The sequence below is a fragment of the Stegostoma tigrinum genome, chromosome 3, assembly GCF_030684315.1.
Source record: "Stegostoma tigrinum isolate sSteTig4 chromosome 3, sSteTig4.hap1, whole genome shotgun sequence".
Taxonomy (NCBI): Eukaryota; Metazoa; Chordata; class Chondrichthyes; order Orectolobiformes; family Stegostomatidae; genus Stegostoma; species Stegostoma tigrinum.
In genome coordinates this window covers 99,522,745-99,542,922 of record NC_081356.1, presented here as the reverse complement: position 1 = coordinate 99,542,922, position 20,178 = coordinate 99,522,745, and the positions used below count along the sequence as shown (strand labels likewise).

Below are 20,178 nucleotides of genomic sequence, written 5' to 3'. Positions count from 1 at the left end.
ATGCTGCTGGAGAAGATGATCCAGGATTATGATCCAACAATACTGAAGGAACAACCATTTATTTCCAAGTCGGAGTGTTGAATGGCTTGGAGCAGAGTTTGCAGATGGTGATGTTTCCATGTATTTTCTGCCTTTTTTCTTTTGAGATGGAAATAGTTATTGGTTTGGAAGGTGTTATCTAAGGCCTTTGGTGAATTTCTGCACTGCGTCTTAATGGTGTTCCGTTGAGGCAGTCATGTGAATGTTAATTGCTCAATTCTCTCAGCCTTCCTGGGTCTTTTCATGATGGATGTAATCAGGGTGGAAATGGGCTGGTGGCAGCACCCCTAAGCATAACCCTGATGCTTCATCAAATAGTCCTCACCACCAAACACTTAAATACTGCCCAAGGTGTCTGCAGAGTGATCTCAATAGGTTAGAAAATTCAACAAAAATGGCAGATAATGGGAAAATGTAAGTTTGTCGGCTTTGATTGAAGAAATAGAAACTTTAAATGGAGAGAAAGTAAAATTTACTGCATTGGGATATTTTAAACCTTAAACAGAAGTCATAGAACTGATTTGTGTACAGCCCTTATAGATAAGTTCTAAGATGCAAGTGGCAATGTAGTTAATATCTGACATGGTTACGTTGTGAAGTAGTAGACCCATATTATTCATGTGACTGCCACTCAAGCACATTGATCATGGATCATGTTCACACATGCATATCTCTGTGACAAAAACAAAGTTGCTGGAAAAGCTCAGCATGTCTGGCAGCATCTGTGAAGAGAAATAGAGTTAACGTTTTGAGTTGGTGACCCTTCCTCAGAACTGATGGTGGCTAGGAAAACGTCAGTTGATATGCGCCTTACTATTTTTTGCATATAAACTGACGTTTTCCCAAGCCATCATCAGTTCTGAGGAGCTTTGTTTATGCTTCTGATTTACAGCATCCACAGTTCTTTCAGTTTTTATATTGCATAGCGTGACCTGTCCATTCAGTTGGCTTTGCAGGAGTTCTGTGTGTTTACTTTGTGGAGCTGGCTTCAAGTGGAACACTAGAATTTGCTTAATAGTTCTCCCATTGAATCTGGAGAATGTGATGGAGACTTTGCTGCTGGATTTTCTCGTACTAATGTGTTGATCTCTAGTGTGGGTCTCACTGCAGTGCAGGAGTCTGGTAACGACTGTTCCGTACACTAGGATTTTGGTGACTTATGGAGGCCTTTGTTGTCAAACACTCACTGCTGTAGTTTATCAAAGACTGGGCGAGCACAGCTGCTCTGTTTATTGGATCTCGTTGTCATAGGTAGTCTTTTGAGAGAGGTGACTGCCAAGGTACGGGGAATGCTAAATATACTACAACATCTTTAAATTAGAGTGACTATTTTACTGACCAGTACAGATTGATATGGATTTTGTTTCACCAACATTCAAGGACAGGCTGAGTCTCTTGTATGCAGATTTGAAGAGATTGAGAGTGGCTGCAAAGCATCTCCACAGCCAAGGTTTGTTTGCTGAACTGTCTTCAGGTCTGTATGCTTGGCTAGGGGAACAAAGAAAATATTATAAAAAACACTTTGCTGCTACACTTAGTGTTTCATTGATATTAAAGGCTGGGAAGACATTATTCAGATTAACAACAACTTGACCATCAAACTATACTATGCTTTTTGTAAAAAGTGCTTTAAATCTGAGGCAGAGAGTGGCAGAGAAGGAAAGAAGAGAAGCAGCTCCTGCTGTCAACATCCTATCAATTTATGGGACATCCTGTCCCATGCATCTGAGGACCTGGTTGAGAATCAGACTGTTCTGTCACATGAAGATCCATGGTTCATGAGTTTCTTCCAAGGTAGATTCTATTGTCTGGGACACCTAACAGCACAACATGATATATCTGTGTGGTCTAGTCTTTTTCAATTAATTCATGGAATATTAGCTTATTGTGGGCCCGTCTCTGGTTTGCCAAGAGGACAATTAAGAATCAACCTCATTGCTGTGGATCTGGAGTTACATGCAAGCTAGAGCATTTGATGAGTGGCAGATTCCCTCCCTTAAAAAGACTTTGGTGAACCAGATGGGTTTTTACATCTGTCAGCTGTGGTTACAATGAGGCTAACTTTTTCAATTTGAGTTTTATTGATTTCAAATTTTGCCACCTGCCATGGTGGGTTTTGATCTATTTCCCTAGAATATTATCCTTGGATTCTGGATTATTACATTATGACATTATTACAATGCCACCACTGCCTCAGTTGCTTTTATTTGGGGAACAGAGTGGAACTCATCACTCTTTTTAAAGTGATAAGAGTATTTTAAAGAGTTTCTCCCATAAAATGAAAACAAGGATGGTCTTGGCATTTTTGAAATCTGACTTGGTTCCAAATAAATTACAGTACATTTACTTGGATAATAGAGCTGAAATGAAGTGAAGCACCCCTCGGGACTTTCAGAAATCTCCCTGTGTACACTTGTATTAATGATTCTAAACCTGCGCTTGAGACTCCTGTGGTTGATCATAAGAAGTAACCATGACATTTGGACAACATCAGTGGAAAAAGTGTCAATATAATTACATCCTTAAGTCAATTTGAGGTTAAATTGAGAACACAGGGATCGAGGGTTTACTTTTGGAGATGATGGGATCTGCAATACCTAGAGCACATAATATATTTAAGACCTGCTTGAGTTTTAAAATGGTGTAAAATTATTGCAAAAAATGTGACTTTCTTGTGTGTACAGTAGGATTTACATTGATTTTTGTAATGTCATACTGTTGCATCTCTATAGGTGTGCATCTGCATAGATATAAATTATCATTGGCTAAGCAGAGATGCAGTGTTTTAAATTGTCTCCCTGACATCACCAACCCAAGGAAACCTAAACAGATAAATAGAAAGCGGGACATAACACCAGCGCTTCACCGGAGGCTCACTGATGATGTTACCTAGAATGGTGACGAAACGTCTGAAAACTAACCTTGCAGCTCAGCGAGCAAACTCACATCCAGAACCTCAACCTGAGCTACAAATCTTCTCAAAACTCGCTGTCTCCTTTATTTAAAATATGGCTCTCCATCTTACCTTGTGAAGAAGTGGAGCTGGATTTTAATGATTGCCCAACCTCGTATATAAAAATGACTTCTGGTTTAAAATACAGAAATCTCTTAGTATAACTAATGAATTGCCCTTAATATCTTCACAGATAACTGACACTTTATAAATGCCAAATATAATTGTGAACAATTTTACTGCTGTAACTCCTGTTATTTGAATGAGTATTAGGTTTTATGTGATTAACTTTAACTTTGCTTGATACTTCTGTTCAAACATGCACACGCGCATGGCCTGGCTGCTTATGGCGGGTTCTGCTGCATCCACATGGCTTCATCGATATCTTTCCAGCTTGGTAACTTTTCTTTCTTTTGGTGGCCTGGGGCGGCCTCCTAATGGCCTCCAGTGGGAGGCCAGCGCCCTGTGTATCTCCGTGCTGTTCCATCTCGAGTGGTTGAAACGGACGATGAGCTGGGAGCCGTCTGTCAATGTCCGGTGTTGGAGGAAGTGTGGGACCTATACAGTGTGACCATCCCCAGCTTGGAAGCGGTGGACATGGAAGTGTCCGTGTCGGTTACAGCAGAAATGGAGTACACTGCCAGGACTCCAGGGTTGATGTTCGACAGCGGTAACTGGAGAAGCAGAGAGGATGAAGCCTAGGGAGAGGAAAAGATGAGCTTTTAAAGCACTTTCAGTTTTAGCACTATCAATGTAGTATTTGTTTACTAAGTATTCCACCATTTATACAAATTATTCCATAATTTATTCTGTCATCCAAGATGGCATCGAAACACAGCGACATCACCTGCTTTTCATTGTATCTAGGTACAAGTGACAATATTAAAATCTAAATTCCAATCAAAAATTATCATTGTTAACAAATAATTGACAATATTTTGATCTTGCTCATTTAGATCTTAGAGTAGCAAATACTGGGGATGTTGGAAATCCAAAGTAAACACAGAAAATTCTGAAAACGTAGATGCTACTTGACCTGATGAATGGAGATAAAAACAAAAGTAAACTTTTCAGGTCAGTGATTTTTCATTAGAGCTACAGCAGATCAGAAGTTGGCTTTAGTAGCTGTGCGGGAGTTCTAGTGAAAGGTCACAGACTTGAAGTGTTAACTGTTTATCTCTCCACAGATATCACTAAAGGACCACCACCAAAGTCATCACTCTCCTCAAGGATGACAACCCATGTTGGAAAGTAAATAACTCTTGGTGTGTGAACTGATACCATTTTGAGGCGATTAAGACAGATGCATCATTGATAATGGGTACTGCAGATGCTGGAGAATCCAAGATAACAAAGTGTGAAGCTGGATGAACACAGCAGGCCAAGCAACATCTCAGGAGCACAAAAGCTGGCGTTTCGGGCCTAGACCCTCCATCAGAGAGGGGGATGGGGAGAGGGTTCTGGAATAAATAAGGAGAGAGGGGGAGGCGGACCGAAGATGGAGAGAAAAGAAGATAAGTGGAGAGGGGGTAGGTCAGTCCAGGGAAGATGGACAGGCCAAGGAGGTGGGATGAGGTAGTAGGTAGGAAATGGTGGTGCGGCTTGAGGTGGGAGGAAGGGATGGGAGAGAGGAAGAACAGGTTAGGGAGGCAGAGACAGGCTGGGCTGGTTGTGTGATGCAGTGGGGGGAAGGGACGAACTGGGCTGGTTTTGGGATGCAGTGGGGGAAGGGGAGATTTTGAAGCTTGTGAAGTCCACATTGATACCATTGGGCTGCAGGGTTCCCAAGCGGAATGAGAGCTGCTGTTCCTGCAACCTTCGGGTGGCATCAGTGTGGCTCTGCAGGAGGCCCATAATGGACATGTCGTCTGAGGAATGGGAGGGGGAGTTAAAATGGTTCGCGACTGGGAGGTGCAGTTGTTTATTGCGAACTGAGCGGAGGTGTTCTGCAAAGCGGTCCCTGCAGCCTAATGGTATCAATGTGGACTTCACAAGCTTCAAAATCTCCCCTTCCCCCACTGCATCCCAAAAACAGCCCAGTTCATCCCCTCCCCCCAACTGCATCCCAAAACCAGTCCACCCTGTCTCCGCCTCCCTAACCTGTTTTTCCTCTCACCCATCCCTTCCTCCCACCTCAAGCCGCACCTCCATTTCCTACCTACCACCTCATCCCGCCTCCTTGACCTGTCTGTCTTCCCTGGACTGACCTATCCCCTCCCTACCTCCCCACCTATACTCTCCTCTCCACCTATCTTCTTCTCTCTCCATCTTTGGTCCGCCTCCCCCTCTCTCCCTATTTATTCCAGAACCCTCACCCCATCCCCTTCTCTGATGAAGGGTCTAGGCCCAAAACGTCAGCTTTTGTGCTCCTGAGATGCTGCTTGGCCTGCTGTGTTCATCCAGCTTCACACTTTGTTATCTAAGACAGATGCATGTTTGGTTGTGCATTTACAAATCTGTGATGCAGCTCGGCTCAATGAACTCCTGCTGTTCATGCTTTCGGTATTTCGGCTTCTCCTTGAGAAGCCACCTTTTACACTAGTTTGTGCAGTTATTTGTTCCTGACGGTAGTCATCATCTGTTAAGTCTTTTTATATTATTAACTTCGATATAACTTCTCAGATTGCGTTTGTGTTTGAATGTGCCTTTGTATTTCTTGTACCTATCTGTTTTCCAGTTCCCTTTCCAGGTCAATGACTGGGACTGTTGTTATGGCATTCTGCAGTCTTGCACACCCATCTGACAATGCTCCCCTTCCTCCATTCTGTCTTGACCATCATAGCTCTGCTATTTTCAATGTAGCCTCAATAGCCAGATCAGTCGTGCTTGTTATCTAATAATTTACTCGCCACACGCATTATTGTTTTTAACCTTTGTTTTTCCCTCTCAGGTTTATCAGACTCACCTGCTCAGCTGGCAAGTGTGTCATTAAAGGATGCCATTCACACCAGACTCATGATTAGTGTTCTCTTTGGTACAGATCAGCAGCTTGTTTACGCAAAGGCTTGAAATGGAACCTCGTCCAAGTCTAAGAACAGATCTAGAGACAGTCTTTCAAGGAAATTATTGAGTCTATAATGTGTACGTTTCATAGAAACTAAGAGCAGAGTTGGCTAAATAAAACTGTAAGAACTGCATATGCTGTAAATCAGGAACAAAAACAGAAGTTGCTGGAAAAGCTCACAGGTCTGACAGCATCTGTGAAGAAAAAATTAGAGTCAACATTTCAGGTCCAGTGACTCTTCATCAGAACTCTTAAGAGCAGGCTATTTGCCCCTTCAAGCCTGCCCTGCCATTCAGTATGATCATCGCTGATCGTCTATCTCAATGCCATATTCCCACTTTCTCCCCATACCCTGGATGCCTATGAAATCTAAAAGTGTATTTATCTCTTTCTTGAACATACTTAGTACCATGGCTTCCACAGCCTGCAGTTGTAAAGAAACCTTTTGAGTAAAGAAACCTTTCCTCACCTCAGTTGCTGAATGGCCTACCCCATATCTGAAAAACTTAACTCCTGGCTTTAGACTCCCCTGCCCAGGAAAACAACCTCCTGCAGCCAGTCTGTCCAACCCTCATCTTGCAGAGGTTGGTGCTCAGTAATAGACCAGACTGGAATTCCCTGATCTCACTTCTGATTCCACACCAGAAGGACTTTGAGAATGCATTTAAAGCAGTAATATTGGGTAATTCCAACAAGGTAATTAGATTCACCAAGAAGGCGGCTGGTTTAATGAAAATGACAAGGAAATCCAAGCTCTGCTTATGCTCACCAGGTTGAACCAGCCAGCCAAGATGTAAAAAACGGCATGCAGACAGCATCAAGTATGCAGCATCCATCAATGCAAATAGAGGACATTCTAAAATGAGTGGTGGATTACTCTTGATGATACTGGGGACATAATCTTCTATGAAACAATATAATCTGCGTATGGATCAGCGTATCAAACCAAAAACCCTCTGAGAAGCACTGATGGTAAGACACTAAATGTTAACAAGGAGGTGTCCTGAATTAAGAGATAATAAGGTGTAGAGCTTGATGAACACAGCAGGCCAAGCAGCATCAGAGGAGTAGGAAGGCTGATGCGTCGGGCCTAGACCCATCCTTCAGAAATGGGGGAGGGGGAGGAGGTTCTGAAATAAATAGGGAGAGAGGGGAAGGCAGATAGAGGATGGATAAAGGAGAAGATAGGTGGAGAGGAGACACAGGTCAAAGAAGTTGGGGGGAGCCAGTCAAGGTGAATGTAGGTGGGGAGTTAGGGAGGGGATAGGTCAGTCCAGGGAGGACGGACAGGTCAGGTGGGTGGGATGAGGTTAGTAGGTAGGAGTTGGGGGTGGGGCTTGAGGATGGGATAGGTGGGAGGCAGGACAGCTTAGGGAGGCGGAGACAAGCTGGGCTGGTTTTGGGATGCGGTAGGGGGAGGGGAGATTTTGAAGCTTGTGAAGCCCACATTGATGCCACTAAGCTGCAGGGTTCCCAACCGGAATATGAGTTGCTGTTCCTGCAACCTTCGGGTAGCATCATTGTGGCACTGCAGGAGGCCCAGGATGGACATGTCTGTGGAATGAGATGGTGAGTTGAAATGGTTCGCGTCTGGGAGGTGCAGTTGTTTGGTGCGAACTGAGCGTAGGTGTTCTGCAAAGCGGTCCTCGATTGCTGGTGAATACACTTTGAAACCCCCTTTAGTGCCATCTACACTGTGCATAATACTGCTCAAGTGTTCCAACAATAGCCTGTCAAAAAAAGGAATGGATGAGTGCCAAATTAAGGTGGAAACTGTGACTGCCATCAACTAGAGCAAAAGCAACAAAAAACAATTGTATCAATTCCACCAAACCTTGAAACATGATGGCCCGTCCTTCATACCAAAATCATCTTGAGGTTTTAATGAATTACTGGGAGCCAAGCCAAATTCCACAGGACCTTCCTGATATTGTTATTGTAACCTTGTACAGAAATAAGGGAGAAGCGTTTGATTGCTCCATCTTAAATGAGATCACTATCTGTATTGCTGGAAAGACCTTTTCCATATCAACTCAGAACAGGCTTGTAACTGCACTTTGACACTAAGCTGAGGTGGACTTTGGAAGATTCTCAAAAAATTGGATGCCCTCTGAGGTTCCTGGTCATGGTAGAAATTTCATGAAAGTCAGTATGGACAAGTTTGAGCACAACAGTGACCTCTTGAATCCCTTCCAAATCTGCAATGATATGAAGTGGACAAGTGTAGTAACTTTGCCTTCATTGACTACCCTGTTCAGCACGATGTGGTAGCAAGCAACAGGTGACCTCGAGGAGGGAGACTGTGTATGTGCTTTTGAACTGTTGGAGGCCTTTTCAAATTAGTGCATCTTCAGGCAGACACACAAAATCTCAACCACGAACTTTTTTGTCACTGATGACTGATCTGGTGAACTCCAGTCAGTCAGACTCGCAACGTACAACAGCTCATTTTCTGAGGAAAGGGTCACCGGACCTGAAATGTTCAATTTGATTTTTCTTCACGGGAGTTCCCAGACTTGCTGAGCTTTTCTAGCAGCTTCTGTTTTCGTAGCCCATTTTCTAAAGCTGCGCAACTCTTCAGACTAAGAAATCATCATAAAGAATCAACCTACATCCCAAGAACATCAAGTGTTGGGATCAAGGGGAACATGTCAAGCAATTTACATATGAGGAGTGTCACCTTGTTTAATGTCACCAAGCAAGGAAATGTACAATAAGCTTTCTAAGCACACAGTTATTGATAAACCCTATACTGTCAATGCAGCATTCTCAAGGTCCACTGGCAGCACCACATCGTATGCATTGAAGTCCTGGAAACAGCTGGCATCACAGTATTGAAGCTTCCTCCTGCAAAGCTAATTGTGTTGGGTGGGCCATGTCGTCTGATGGGTGACCATCAACTACCCAAAATAATGTTGTACAGAGAGCTGACTGCTGGTAAATAAAACAAAGTAAATGTTTAAAAGACTCCTTGAAGAAATCCCTCTGTGTTACATCAATCATTACCAGTGGGTAGCCCAGGTCATGGATTGTGATGACTAGGGATGCATCGTTGTAAGAATTAGACACTTTTTTAAGATGAGTGAAGAACTAGCATGATGGAGAAAAGGAGGAGAATAGATCCAGTTTTCTGCAACAGTGACTACACCTTGACTTCCACTGAGGAAGCTAGTCACAGATTGCTGTGCTCTGATTACCTGCCAAATCGGCCTGCAACCAAAGAGTACAACCTTACTGAAAATTTCATCCATGAATAAACGCCAAGACAGCAACTGGTCACATATGCTGTCAGTACATCAACTTTGAACTTAACCAGAATTCTGCCATCTATAACCTATCCTGTAATCATTCATGTTAATATTACTCTTGCTCTTGTGCCTTAGTTGATGTGAAATTGAGTCTGCTTCCTACAAATGCAAGACTTTGTGCTGTTTGATCCTATTTCTATTAATACATGTGGAAGAAATTGTACAGGTCTTTAAAAAAAGGTTTCGAAAAAAATACTAAACTTCATTATGGAACATGACTGGACTAAGCACTTCGCTCTAAAATATGTGAGATGCCTTTTAATGGAAAGTACTGAGCACGAAGAATAAATTCATTCCCAAATGGAATGCATTCAGTTTCAAAAACTATGACCCTCCATGGTTGATCAGTGATTTGGGGGGATAAAAAGCCTAGTGCTAAAACGAGACAATGATCATCTGGAAGAAACTTTCGCTGCCCCATTGTAGTTCTGATTTTCAAAGAAGAGATTAAAGTTGTAAGTAAAAAGGACCTGGAAACTGACAATGAGATCAAAATTCTCTGACTACTTCCTCCTAAAACAGTCAAAAGAGCATTCATAACAACTTGCCGTCATCAAAGATTTCTCAAATGAAATTAATTACTTAAATCTGGGAAGATATAAATTGTTTCAAGGCCTTTTAAATTCATTCACAAGTTAATCTATTGGTTTAGGTGAAATGTATCCTGGGGGTGAAGAGAGACAAGCAAGGAAATTTGTGAGACACTGATGAAATGTGGGAGGATGTCAACTGACATTGATTGTCAAAAGGGTCTTGTAAATATTCAATATAGCTGATGTAATGGACAGGGAACTGTTATTCCATTCTGTGTAAATTAATGAATTTGGGTGTAGGGAGTGAAACTGATCATGTGCAATATCATTCGAAGAATAATAGAACCAAACAACAAAATTACCTGAGCAGGTGAAAGTGTTCAGAAGTGTGTAATAGCATCTTTGGATGAAAGAAAAATAAGAGAGCCACGCAACATAGAAGGAGACTATTTGGTCCTATTGTGACCATGCTTGTTCAGTAAAGTGTTTTGATTAATCCCTCCTGTTACTCTTATCCCAGAGCTCTACTTTCCTTTTTAACTCCAGAGTGGTCAGCAATGATTTGGAAGGTGAAGGCTCTAGCTGATGAACTTTTTAAATTTTTGTTTGGCTAAGTGAACACACAAGTGCACTGTGGGAAGTGTGTGAGGTGGTATACTCTGACTTGCAAAAGACATTAGATAAGTTCCACAGAAAAGGTTAAAAATAGAAATGGATAATCTTCTGGATGAAAAGTAGGAAAAAGACAAAGACTTGAATGACCGACATTCAGAAGCTCAAGTGATCAAATTTGTGAAATATGTCAAACTAAGAGGGACAGTGGAAACTATGGGACCAGTAAAGAAATTGTAGATTGATTAATGCAAGAAATAAAGTTGGCAAAGTTGCGATCTTTAATGCAGAGAAGTTTAAATATGCATATAGGAAGGAAAATAGATGATGTGTTCACAACATGAAGTGTGAACAAAACCTTTGATCAAGCTGGTACATATCTGTGGGCATTAACAAATTCAGTGCTAAATGTGTCCAACCAATGCAATGCAGCAAGCAAAAATGAAATGTTAAGTAAAGTAGTCAAAATAAAATAGTTTTAATCAGGAAATTGTAATTTACATTGTAATTGCTCTAGCTGGACTCATCTTTCAAAAACTGATTCCAGAAGTGATAACCAAAAAGTCAGACATTTAAGCACATGAGAAACTGGAGGAATTGGGTCATTCGACTTGGTGGGGGAATAAAGGTCAAGTAAGAACTAAACTCTGAGGGGTATACAAAGTTATTTATTGTATAGAAAATGTTAGAATGGAATATTATGTTAAATTAATTGAATCAATAGAATATTAAACCAATAGAACTAAGCAACATAATAAAATTTGTAAAAGTAGTTTCAGAAATGTCTGGAACTACTTCTTAAATTACAGATCATTTGGAATAAACTTCGAGACAGAATAATGGAAGCAAACCACCTGGTATGATTGAAAATAATTAGATGTTGAAAAAGGTAGCATTGCATAAATTGGAACAAATGGCAATGAACTTGAAATTAGTTAATGTCTGGAAATATATTATTTATTTGCTGTCATATTTGAAGTGTAACAAGAGGTCTTGGTAAAGGTAGACTCAGAAAGATGAGGGAAGTGTGTGTGTTTATTTGTTTTGTGCTTTGGCTCTTGGTAAAATAAACTGTTCTTGGAATTTGAGATAACATTGTGTCAAGCTGGATGAACACAGCAGGCCAAGCAGCATCAGAGAAGCAAAAAGTTGACCTTTTGGGTCGGGACCCTTTTTCTGAAGAAGGATCTAGGCCTGAAACATCAGCTTTCCTGCTCCTCTGCTGCTTCGCTTGCTGTGTTCATCCAGCTTCACACCGTGTTATCTCAGATTCTCCAGCATTGGCAGTTCCTACTATCTCTGTTCTTGGAATTTGTTTGCTTGTTGTAGAAATCTCCAATGAAATGGACATTGTTGAACACATTTGAAAGATCAGCATGTGAGCAGAAGTCATACCGTGGTCTTATAATCTTTATTGTTCTGCTAGACATAGGGAGGGTTTTCTGTTGCCAGAGTTTTGTGACCAAACAGTGGCATTCTTGAGCCCTTTTCCCACAGAACGGTAGCATTACATGCGTTGTATTCATGGTATGAACATTTTTTTAATGGAAAATATACTTTTGATTGAAAATTTGATTTTACAACACACTGATTAATGCTATTGCTTTAGAAGATGTGTTGCTTTAAGAGCTTGATATGCTCATAAACCAAGGACCAGAATATAAACTACATGATCAGTGCTATGTACAGAAGCAAAGCTTAAAGGAGATTGCATGCATGGTGGCTGCATGTGATATTCTAAGTTATTCATTAAAACCTGTTGCATTTTCAAAGAGATTTAATCCACGTGGATAAATGTATGTCACTGTAAACACCAGAAAACTTAAGAAGCACCTTTTACCAAATTAAACTAGCAGGTGTTTATCACAAAAACACAATGCCATTTTTACCACGATTTTTCAGTAAGTTTCTGTTTCAGTGATGAGGAACCATCAACAAAATCTAATGAATCACCAGTATCGTTGTAATATTCTGAATTTATTCTGATATGTTGTGGATAAGTTCCGCTTTCAACATTTCGGGTAGGCGATACTTGCTTCTCCTCTCGTGGAATGCTTTCTGGACAATGGTTTCAAGTGCTGATTATTTTCTGTCACAACTTCTGACTCAGTTTTTTTCCTCAATTATAAAGAGTGGTTTTTGAATTAACTTATTATACATGGATGTAAATTGCATCAAAATTGAAAGTGAACACTGGAATTTAACTAAGATGCAAAATTTATGTTCATTTTTGTTAAAATCATGTCTGTTAACCTTTTACATCAGTGTACTGTGTTTATTTGTTGGCCGCTGTCATATCTTATTTTATAAAGAAAGCATTAATATGCCTTATTTTTCTCATATGGGAACATTGTTATGAGACCATGACTGAGATGACTAGCGCATGGTTGTGCAGCTAGTTTTTAAATTGAAAGTTTTATTTAGTGAAAATTGATAAAGCAGTGCAATAATTTGTGTCTATTTTGCAGGTTAGCACTGTATGTATATGAATATCTACTCCATGTGGGAGCACAAAAATCAGCACAAACATTTTTATCAGAGGTGAGCATTCCTTCAAGCCTGGTAAATTTTTGGTTCTGTTCACTTATGAATTTTCAGCCCTTGTGGAATTGTAGATTCTATCTTGTATAATAAATGAATAGAATATGCCTTAAATGGAACAGCTCTTTTGAATGCATTTTAAACTACATACTATGCCTGTTATTCATTGCTGTTAAAATAAGTTGGAATGATTTGTAAACCTTGTCAGCTTAAATAAAAATTTGAAGGACTTGATACTTAATTTGCAAATCATTGGAGCTGAATTTTGTTTAATTTGCATAGAAGTTTCCAAATCACCACAGAAGCCTCACAATGTGCTAGACTGTTGCAAACTGGCAATTGTGCAGTGATACTCAGAGACAGTGTGAAATTGGAGATTTCAGTTTGCATCCAGTCACTTTGGGAGCTAATTTTAAACTAGTATAAGGAGGTGGATATTTAAAGTCTGATGCAAATTGAAATATACAAATATATACTGGTTACATGGTATGTTATATTGAAGAAAGACGATGAATTTAAAACCAAATGTGGATGCACATTTAATATTTCAGTGTAGAAGGTCACATTTTTGGAGTATAGGATGGTTCTATGTATTTTGGACATTACTTTTAATTGTTCTACTGAACCTTTATCTAAATTTCTCTAATTTTGGCCTCTTATACATTTCCAGTTATAATAGCTTGACCATTTGGCTGTGCCCTCAGTTGCCTCCACCCCAATTCATATATATGAATTGCTTTCCATATATATCTCTGCCTCACTGCCTTGCTGTCATCCTTAAGGCACTCCATAAAACCTATCCTTTTGAGCAGCTTTTTGATCATCTGACTTAATGCCTCCTAATGTGGCTCAGTGACTAATTTGTATGCTTCTGTGAAGTGCATTGAGATGTTTCATTATATTACATTTTTGCTGTATAAATGGATTTTTATTGCAAATTATAATGTACATTTTGGTGCAATGATATGACTTCAATATGTGTTTTTAGATACGATGGGAGAAAAATATTACATTAGGAGAACCACCAGGATTCTTACACTCATGGTGGTGGTAAGTTTATTATAAAGTAACAAATATGTTTAATTTGTTCCCTCTAGTGTTTTGAAATGAAATATCCAGCTGCATTTTAATAGACTTAGTTTTTTTTAAAAATCAGCTTTGTATGCTGGATATCTTATGGCACTGTTAAAAATGCCCAAAAATAAAACAGTGTTGGACATGGGCATATACAGCAAGTCTGGCAGCATAAATGGGGAGACAAACAAGAGTTAACATTCATTCTGCTGAAGAAGACTGTTAGTTCTTTTGAAATGTTAACTTTGTAACTCACTCCACAAATGCTCCAGACTTGCTGAGTATTTCCAGTATTGGTTGTTTGTTTTCAGATTTTCAGTGTCCAGAGTCTTTTGTATTTATGATAAAAATATCCATTGATTTTCATGATTTAAATAGATGATACAAATGTTGGATTGAACTTTGATATGATGATTTTTTGATGTACAAACAAAAGTTACTACCAACTGAGTTGTTTAAATAGTTTGACAACTTAACCTGTTTTGATAATGATGCACATCACACATCCATCTACTGTGTATGGACGATGGGATTGAGAAACATACCAGCTACGATCAAATGGCAGAGCAGACTTGTTTGCCTGAATGGCCTAATTCTGCTCTTATATTTTAGGCTGATGTGAAAATATAGAGTTTTTTCACTTGGAACATTCAAACCTTATTTTGGATGTTCAAATGCATAATTCAATTGATGCATGGATGTTTTTGATTTTTAAAAAAAATTGACTTTATTGCATATTTATTTAAAAGTCCTAATCCATTGCTAACTTCACAAACAACCATTACTATCCCGCTGAAGACAGACAACAGGATATGAAACTGAATTGACAAAATCACGAGATGGTTAAAATCCAATTCTTTTGTCTTTCGGATCTGAGTTAGAAAATGGTAAAATGTACCTGTGGAAATTAGATGGCCTTCCAAACTGATGTATATTGAAATTGAAAGATCTATTCTATATTAATACCTGGCTTTAGCGTGCCTACTGTACACAATGAATGACAGAAATGTAAAATATTATGTTCTCCGTCGATGTCCTCTCTCTCTTGTTCAGTCCAAGAACATGATGAAATACAAGTTTTAATAGAAATACATGCACCATTATTTAAGGAACATTTTACTCTCCTTATCATTATCAGCCAAAAATATTGGTGAAAATGACCCCATTTAGTTACGATAATAGCTAACAACTTTAGACATATATAAGGAAGAAGTGTAATATCAATTTTTGTGAAATTTTTAAAGCAGGAAAATGGATTCATTCAACTGCTGGAAATTGACTACTTGCTTCCTAACTAAACCATATGAATGATTAAAGTTTTTCTTCCCTCCCCTTTCATCAGAATGATCAGGATTCTGATGTATCCAACACAAGGAGAGATTGGATTTAATCAATCATGCTTGGAGGTCACTAAATTTGATTGGTTGAAACTGCACACACAGTGTGAAGTATAGTTTACAAGGTAGCACAGGTAGATCCTTTTCTAACCCTGCCTGTCTCTTTACTATTTTGTTTTCCTAACAGACAAAGCTGATTTTGATGTGTACTTATTGGCAAATATGAAAGAAGACTTAAAAACAGAATGGGGGTGGTATTAAGTAGTAACAAACAATAGCTTCACATATTGAATTAACTTTTTGAACAAATTCCAAGGTCACAAGAATGTAAAGAGCTGCAGATGCGGAGTGCCTGAAACAAGACAGCGTGCGAAGGAAACACAGATCTGCAGCAACAGTAGAGAAAAATATAGTTAACCTTTCAAGTCCAGTGACCCTTCATAAACGACAAAGGCTACCAGACTTGAAATATTAACTCGAATTTTTCTCTATTGATGTTGCCAGACCAGCTGTGTTTCTCTAGCATTCTCTGTGGTCTTGGTCTGAAAATAATTGGAGGACTTAAAAATACAGGCTTCTGCTATTATCATGCATTATAAAACCAGCAACTTTGTTATCTATTGATTTGCAAGATAATCACCAGTGCTCACTGTTGTATGAAGTGGCTGCATGACTCAGCAATAAATGACGTTTATGAATCATTGATTCCCGACAGTGTGGAAACAGGCTATTTGGCCTATCAAGTTCTCACTACTGACGTGTAATATAGATAATTTTTACAGCCATCTGCCCATTGTGTCCATGCTGGCCAACAAAAATCTGACTACACTAATGTCATTTTCCAGTTCTTGGTCCATTGCTTTGAAAGCTATGACAATGCAAGTGAATAGTCAAGAGTCTCCAGCTAAACCATCCTGTCAGACAGTGAGTTCTAGCTTTTCCCCACACTGGGTGAAAAAATAAATTCCCTTCAACTCCCCTCTTGGATATCTGCCTTTTAACTTAAACCTGGTTATTCATTTCTCTGCTTAGTGGAAATAGTATTCTCCTAACAGTGCTGTATTTGCTTCTAATGATCTTATGCACTTCAACCTGGTCCCCTCTGAACATTTGTTGCTCCTAGCCTATCCAACCGTCCCTCAACGCTCAGACCCTCCAGCCCAAGCAGCATCCTGGTAAATCTCCCTCTCACTACTGCAATCACACCCTTTCTATATTGTGGCAACTAGAACTGCACACAGTACTCTAGTCTAGTTATGGCCTTAACAACATTTTGTGGAATTCCCAGATGACCTTCCTGCTGTTGTGTTGATACTGTCGTTGACTTCCTTATTTAGCTATGGATGATGTAACTTCACAAAAAGAACTTTTATTTCCAGCTGGGATGAATTTTTGCTGAGAATTAATTAATTATCTCCTGAAAAGTCTGCTACTGCATCTCTGCTGCTCAGTTAGAGAGAGCCATAAATTCATAGTCATAGAGTAATACAAGCATGGAACTAGGCCCTTTGGCACAAACTGGCCCATGCTGACCTTGGTATCCTCTGAGCTAGTTCCATTTGCCCACATTTGGCCCAAATCCTTCTAAACTCTTCCCATCCATGTACCTATCCAAATGTTTTTTTAGATGTTGCTATTGTACCTGCCTCAACCACTTCCTCTGGCAGCCCATTCCATGCACGCACCACTCTGTGTCAAGAAGTTGCCCCTCAGGTCCTTTTTAAATCTATGCCCTTTAAATGTCACCTTAATTCTGTGCCCTCTAATTTTCAATGTCCCATCCCTGGGAAAAAGATTATATGCATTCATCCTAACTCTGCCCCTCATGATTTTATGCACCTCAATAAGGTTACTCCTCATTTTCCTACATTCCAAGGAATGAATTCCTATCCTCGCCAACCTATCTCTATAACGGAGGCCTACTAGTCTGGCAACACTCTTGTAAATCATTTTTGCACACTTACCAGTTTAACTGTCTTTCCTATAACAGGGTGGCCAAAACTGTACACAATACTCCAAGTCTGGCCTCAGCAATAACTTGTACAACTGTAACATAACATCCCAACTCCTATACTCAGTGCCTCAACTGATGAAGGCCAGCATGCTAAATGCCTTCTTCACCTGTCTAACGGTGATGCCGCTTTCAACAAACTGTGTTCTTGTACTACTAGTCCCTCTCTTCCACAACACTGTTTGGGACCTTAGCATTTACTGTAGAAGTCCTACCTTGGTTTGACTTTCCAAAGTGCAACATCTCACACTTATCTGTATTTGAATTATATTTGCCAAACCTCAGGCCACTTCTCCATTTGATCGAGATCCCTCTGTAATTTTTGATAACCTTCTTTGCTATCAGTGGTATCTCTCTAATTTTGCATTATCCACAAACTTACTAATCATGCCTTGTAAATTCACATCCAGATCATTTATGTAAATAACAAAGGTCGCAGCACAGTCCCTGTGCACACCATTAGTCACAGGCCTCTAGTCCGAGAAACAAACTTTAACCATCACCCTCTGCTTCCTATCATTGAGCTAATTTTGAATCTAATTAACTTGCTCTCCCTGGATCCCATATGACTTAACTTTCACAACTAGCCTGCCACGCGTGACTTTTTTAAAATGCCTTACTAAAGTCCATATAGACAACATCGACTGTCCTACCCTCATCCATCCTCTTGGTTACCACTGCGAAAAACTCTAAAAGATTTGTCAGACATGACTTCCTGCACTCGAATCCATGCTGTCTATTTCTAATCGGACCTTGACTATCCAAAGATAGTAGGAACTGCAGATGCTGGAGAATCTGAGATAACAAGGTCTAGAGCTGGGTGAACACAGCAGGCCAAGCAACATCATAGCCTGCTGTGTTCATCCAGATATTGGTTATCCTGTCCCTCAGTATCCTCTCCAATAACTTGCCTACCACGAAGTCCACAAATTACCTTTGCTTTAAGTTGCTGGGATACATGACAGGTAAGTAATATTAGTTTGCATGTTTGTGAAGTGCAGGACAGAATGTCTGAGAACATTAGACAAAACTGTCATGTAATTTTACAGCAGAATGGTTGTGAAATTGTGGAACTCTGTTAAGGGGTAAGAGGAACTTGAAACATAGAAACGTAGAAAATATGAGCAGGAGTAGGCCATTCAGCCTTTGAATTTGCTGCACCTTTCAATACGATGATAATTGAATACCCGACTTGGTTTCCCTGTTCCCATGCAGCCATTACTGCTGATAGTTCTGCTGGTCTGTTTGCTTCTGTGACTTGTTCACATGCACTGTTGCTTTTAACCTCACTGGTGGTTCTGATGTGTATTCATTACCACCACTGGTTTGTCTGTTTTTGAGACTTCTCTGCATGCACTAATCTTTCTAACCTCACTGCTAATCCTCCTGAGACCTCCCTTCTGGACTGTCTGTTTCTGTGTCATCTCTACCACTTCTCTCCAATTTCTCCACTGTTGTTATTTTTAACTTCTGTTGCCTCCCTGAAATGATTTACTTGAAAGCTTTTGCAGTAATTTGAAGAGTGTTTTAGTAATTATAATTGATTTTACTGTTCATGGGTTTAAATTGTTCAATCACTTCAATTGTTTCCAAAACTCTGTATTGCCACCGTTAGGCCAGTGGATGCACAGGTTTTGCAAAATTATTTGTTATCCTCCCAGGGTGAAAGGTATATATACGGATGTTGTTGCAGTTAAGTTTTTTTCGGTCAGGATTGCTTAGGTCAGTACGTGCCTTCATGTACCCATAGGACTCACCTTACAATTGCAAGGGGATGGAGATAAATGTGCATGCCTTAAAGTCCCACTTTCCACGTTTACAGGATTTGCCTCCTTCAATCCCAGCACGTCTCCCAAATCTCAATCATTCTGAGGGAACAGTTGCTTTGTGGAGGTCCTGACCACCTTTCAGTGAAGTTAGATGAGCCAAATTTGAACTATGCCTTGTTTTGTTAAGAGGTTTTGCCTTTTCTGGTTTTGTTTGCTTATCTCTGATACTTTTCAACCAGCAGATATTAAGATAGTACTAATTAATCTGTTTATTCCATCATTTGTATGAATATCAAGGGCCCACAAATGATCCCAGCAGTCCTTAATTTTTCTCAAAGTAGTCTTCTTTTCACCAGAAATTTACTGATAACCCTTTATGGTCCTGACTTGCAATAACTGCAGTGTAAAACCATTTGAATAAAGCCATTTTATAAAACCAGTTTTATCCTTTGGGTCAAATGTTTACTCTTTCTCTGTAGATGGGCATACTGCCAAAGTGCAACGCAGAATTGGCACAAGGCAGCCATCAATGCCCACCCCCCCCCCCCCACCCCCAACCAACAACTCCCCATTGACTTAATGTCAAAGTACATCAATATGGTGATGCTGGGCTGCTGTAAGATATTTTTCAGTGAAAAAGAGATGAAAGTACTAATCTTGCTGAGAGACATTGTTCCCTTTTTGATCACTGCAAAAATCACTATCTGCCCAAGAATGAAGATTAGGCGCAACATTGAGTTGTGTTGACCTTGTCAGGTGCTTGTACCGTTTTGTATTACAAGTTGTCTGTTTGCCTTTGAAAAGCTTAAGGTGGTTGTCGTAACTCATTGGTTGACTTCCGTGAATTATGTAGGATCATTTTATCTTGACATGCTTTCTTTCATTTTGTATCAGCTCAACCATAAAAGCCTCAAGTGTTTTAGGACAAAATCAGCAGAAAGAAGTATGATTCAAAAAATCTAAATATTTGCATGAAAAATCTTTTTAAAAACCACTA

General features: G+C 39.8%; 1 protein-coding gene across 4 annotated transcripts in view; it reads left to right on the top strand.

Moving 5' to 3' along the window:
- ssbp2b (single stranded DNA binding protein 2b) overlaps positions 1 to 20,178 on the top strand; it is a 359,324-nt gene that overhangs the window by 59,646 nt on the left and 279,500 nt on the right. For 3 of the 4 annotated variants that reach the window (XM_048526257.2, XM_048526250.2, XM_048526242.2), the window contains exons 2-3: positions 12,918 to 12,990; positions 13,979 to 14,040. In XM_048526257.2, coding sequence (XP_048382214.1) covers positions 12,918 to 12,990; positions 13,979 to 14,040 — 135 coding nt within the window. Of the gene's footprint in view, positions 1 to 3,948; positions 4,067 to 12,917; positions 12,991 to 13,978; positions 14,041 to 20,178 lie in introns of all 4 variants that reach the window. The other variant, XM_059644768.1, reaches the window with a different exon arrangement.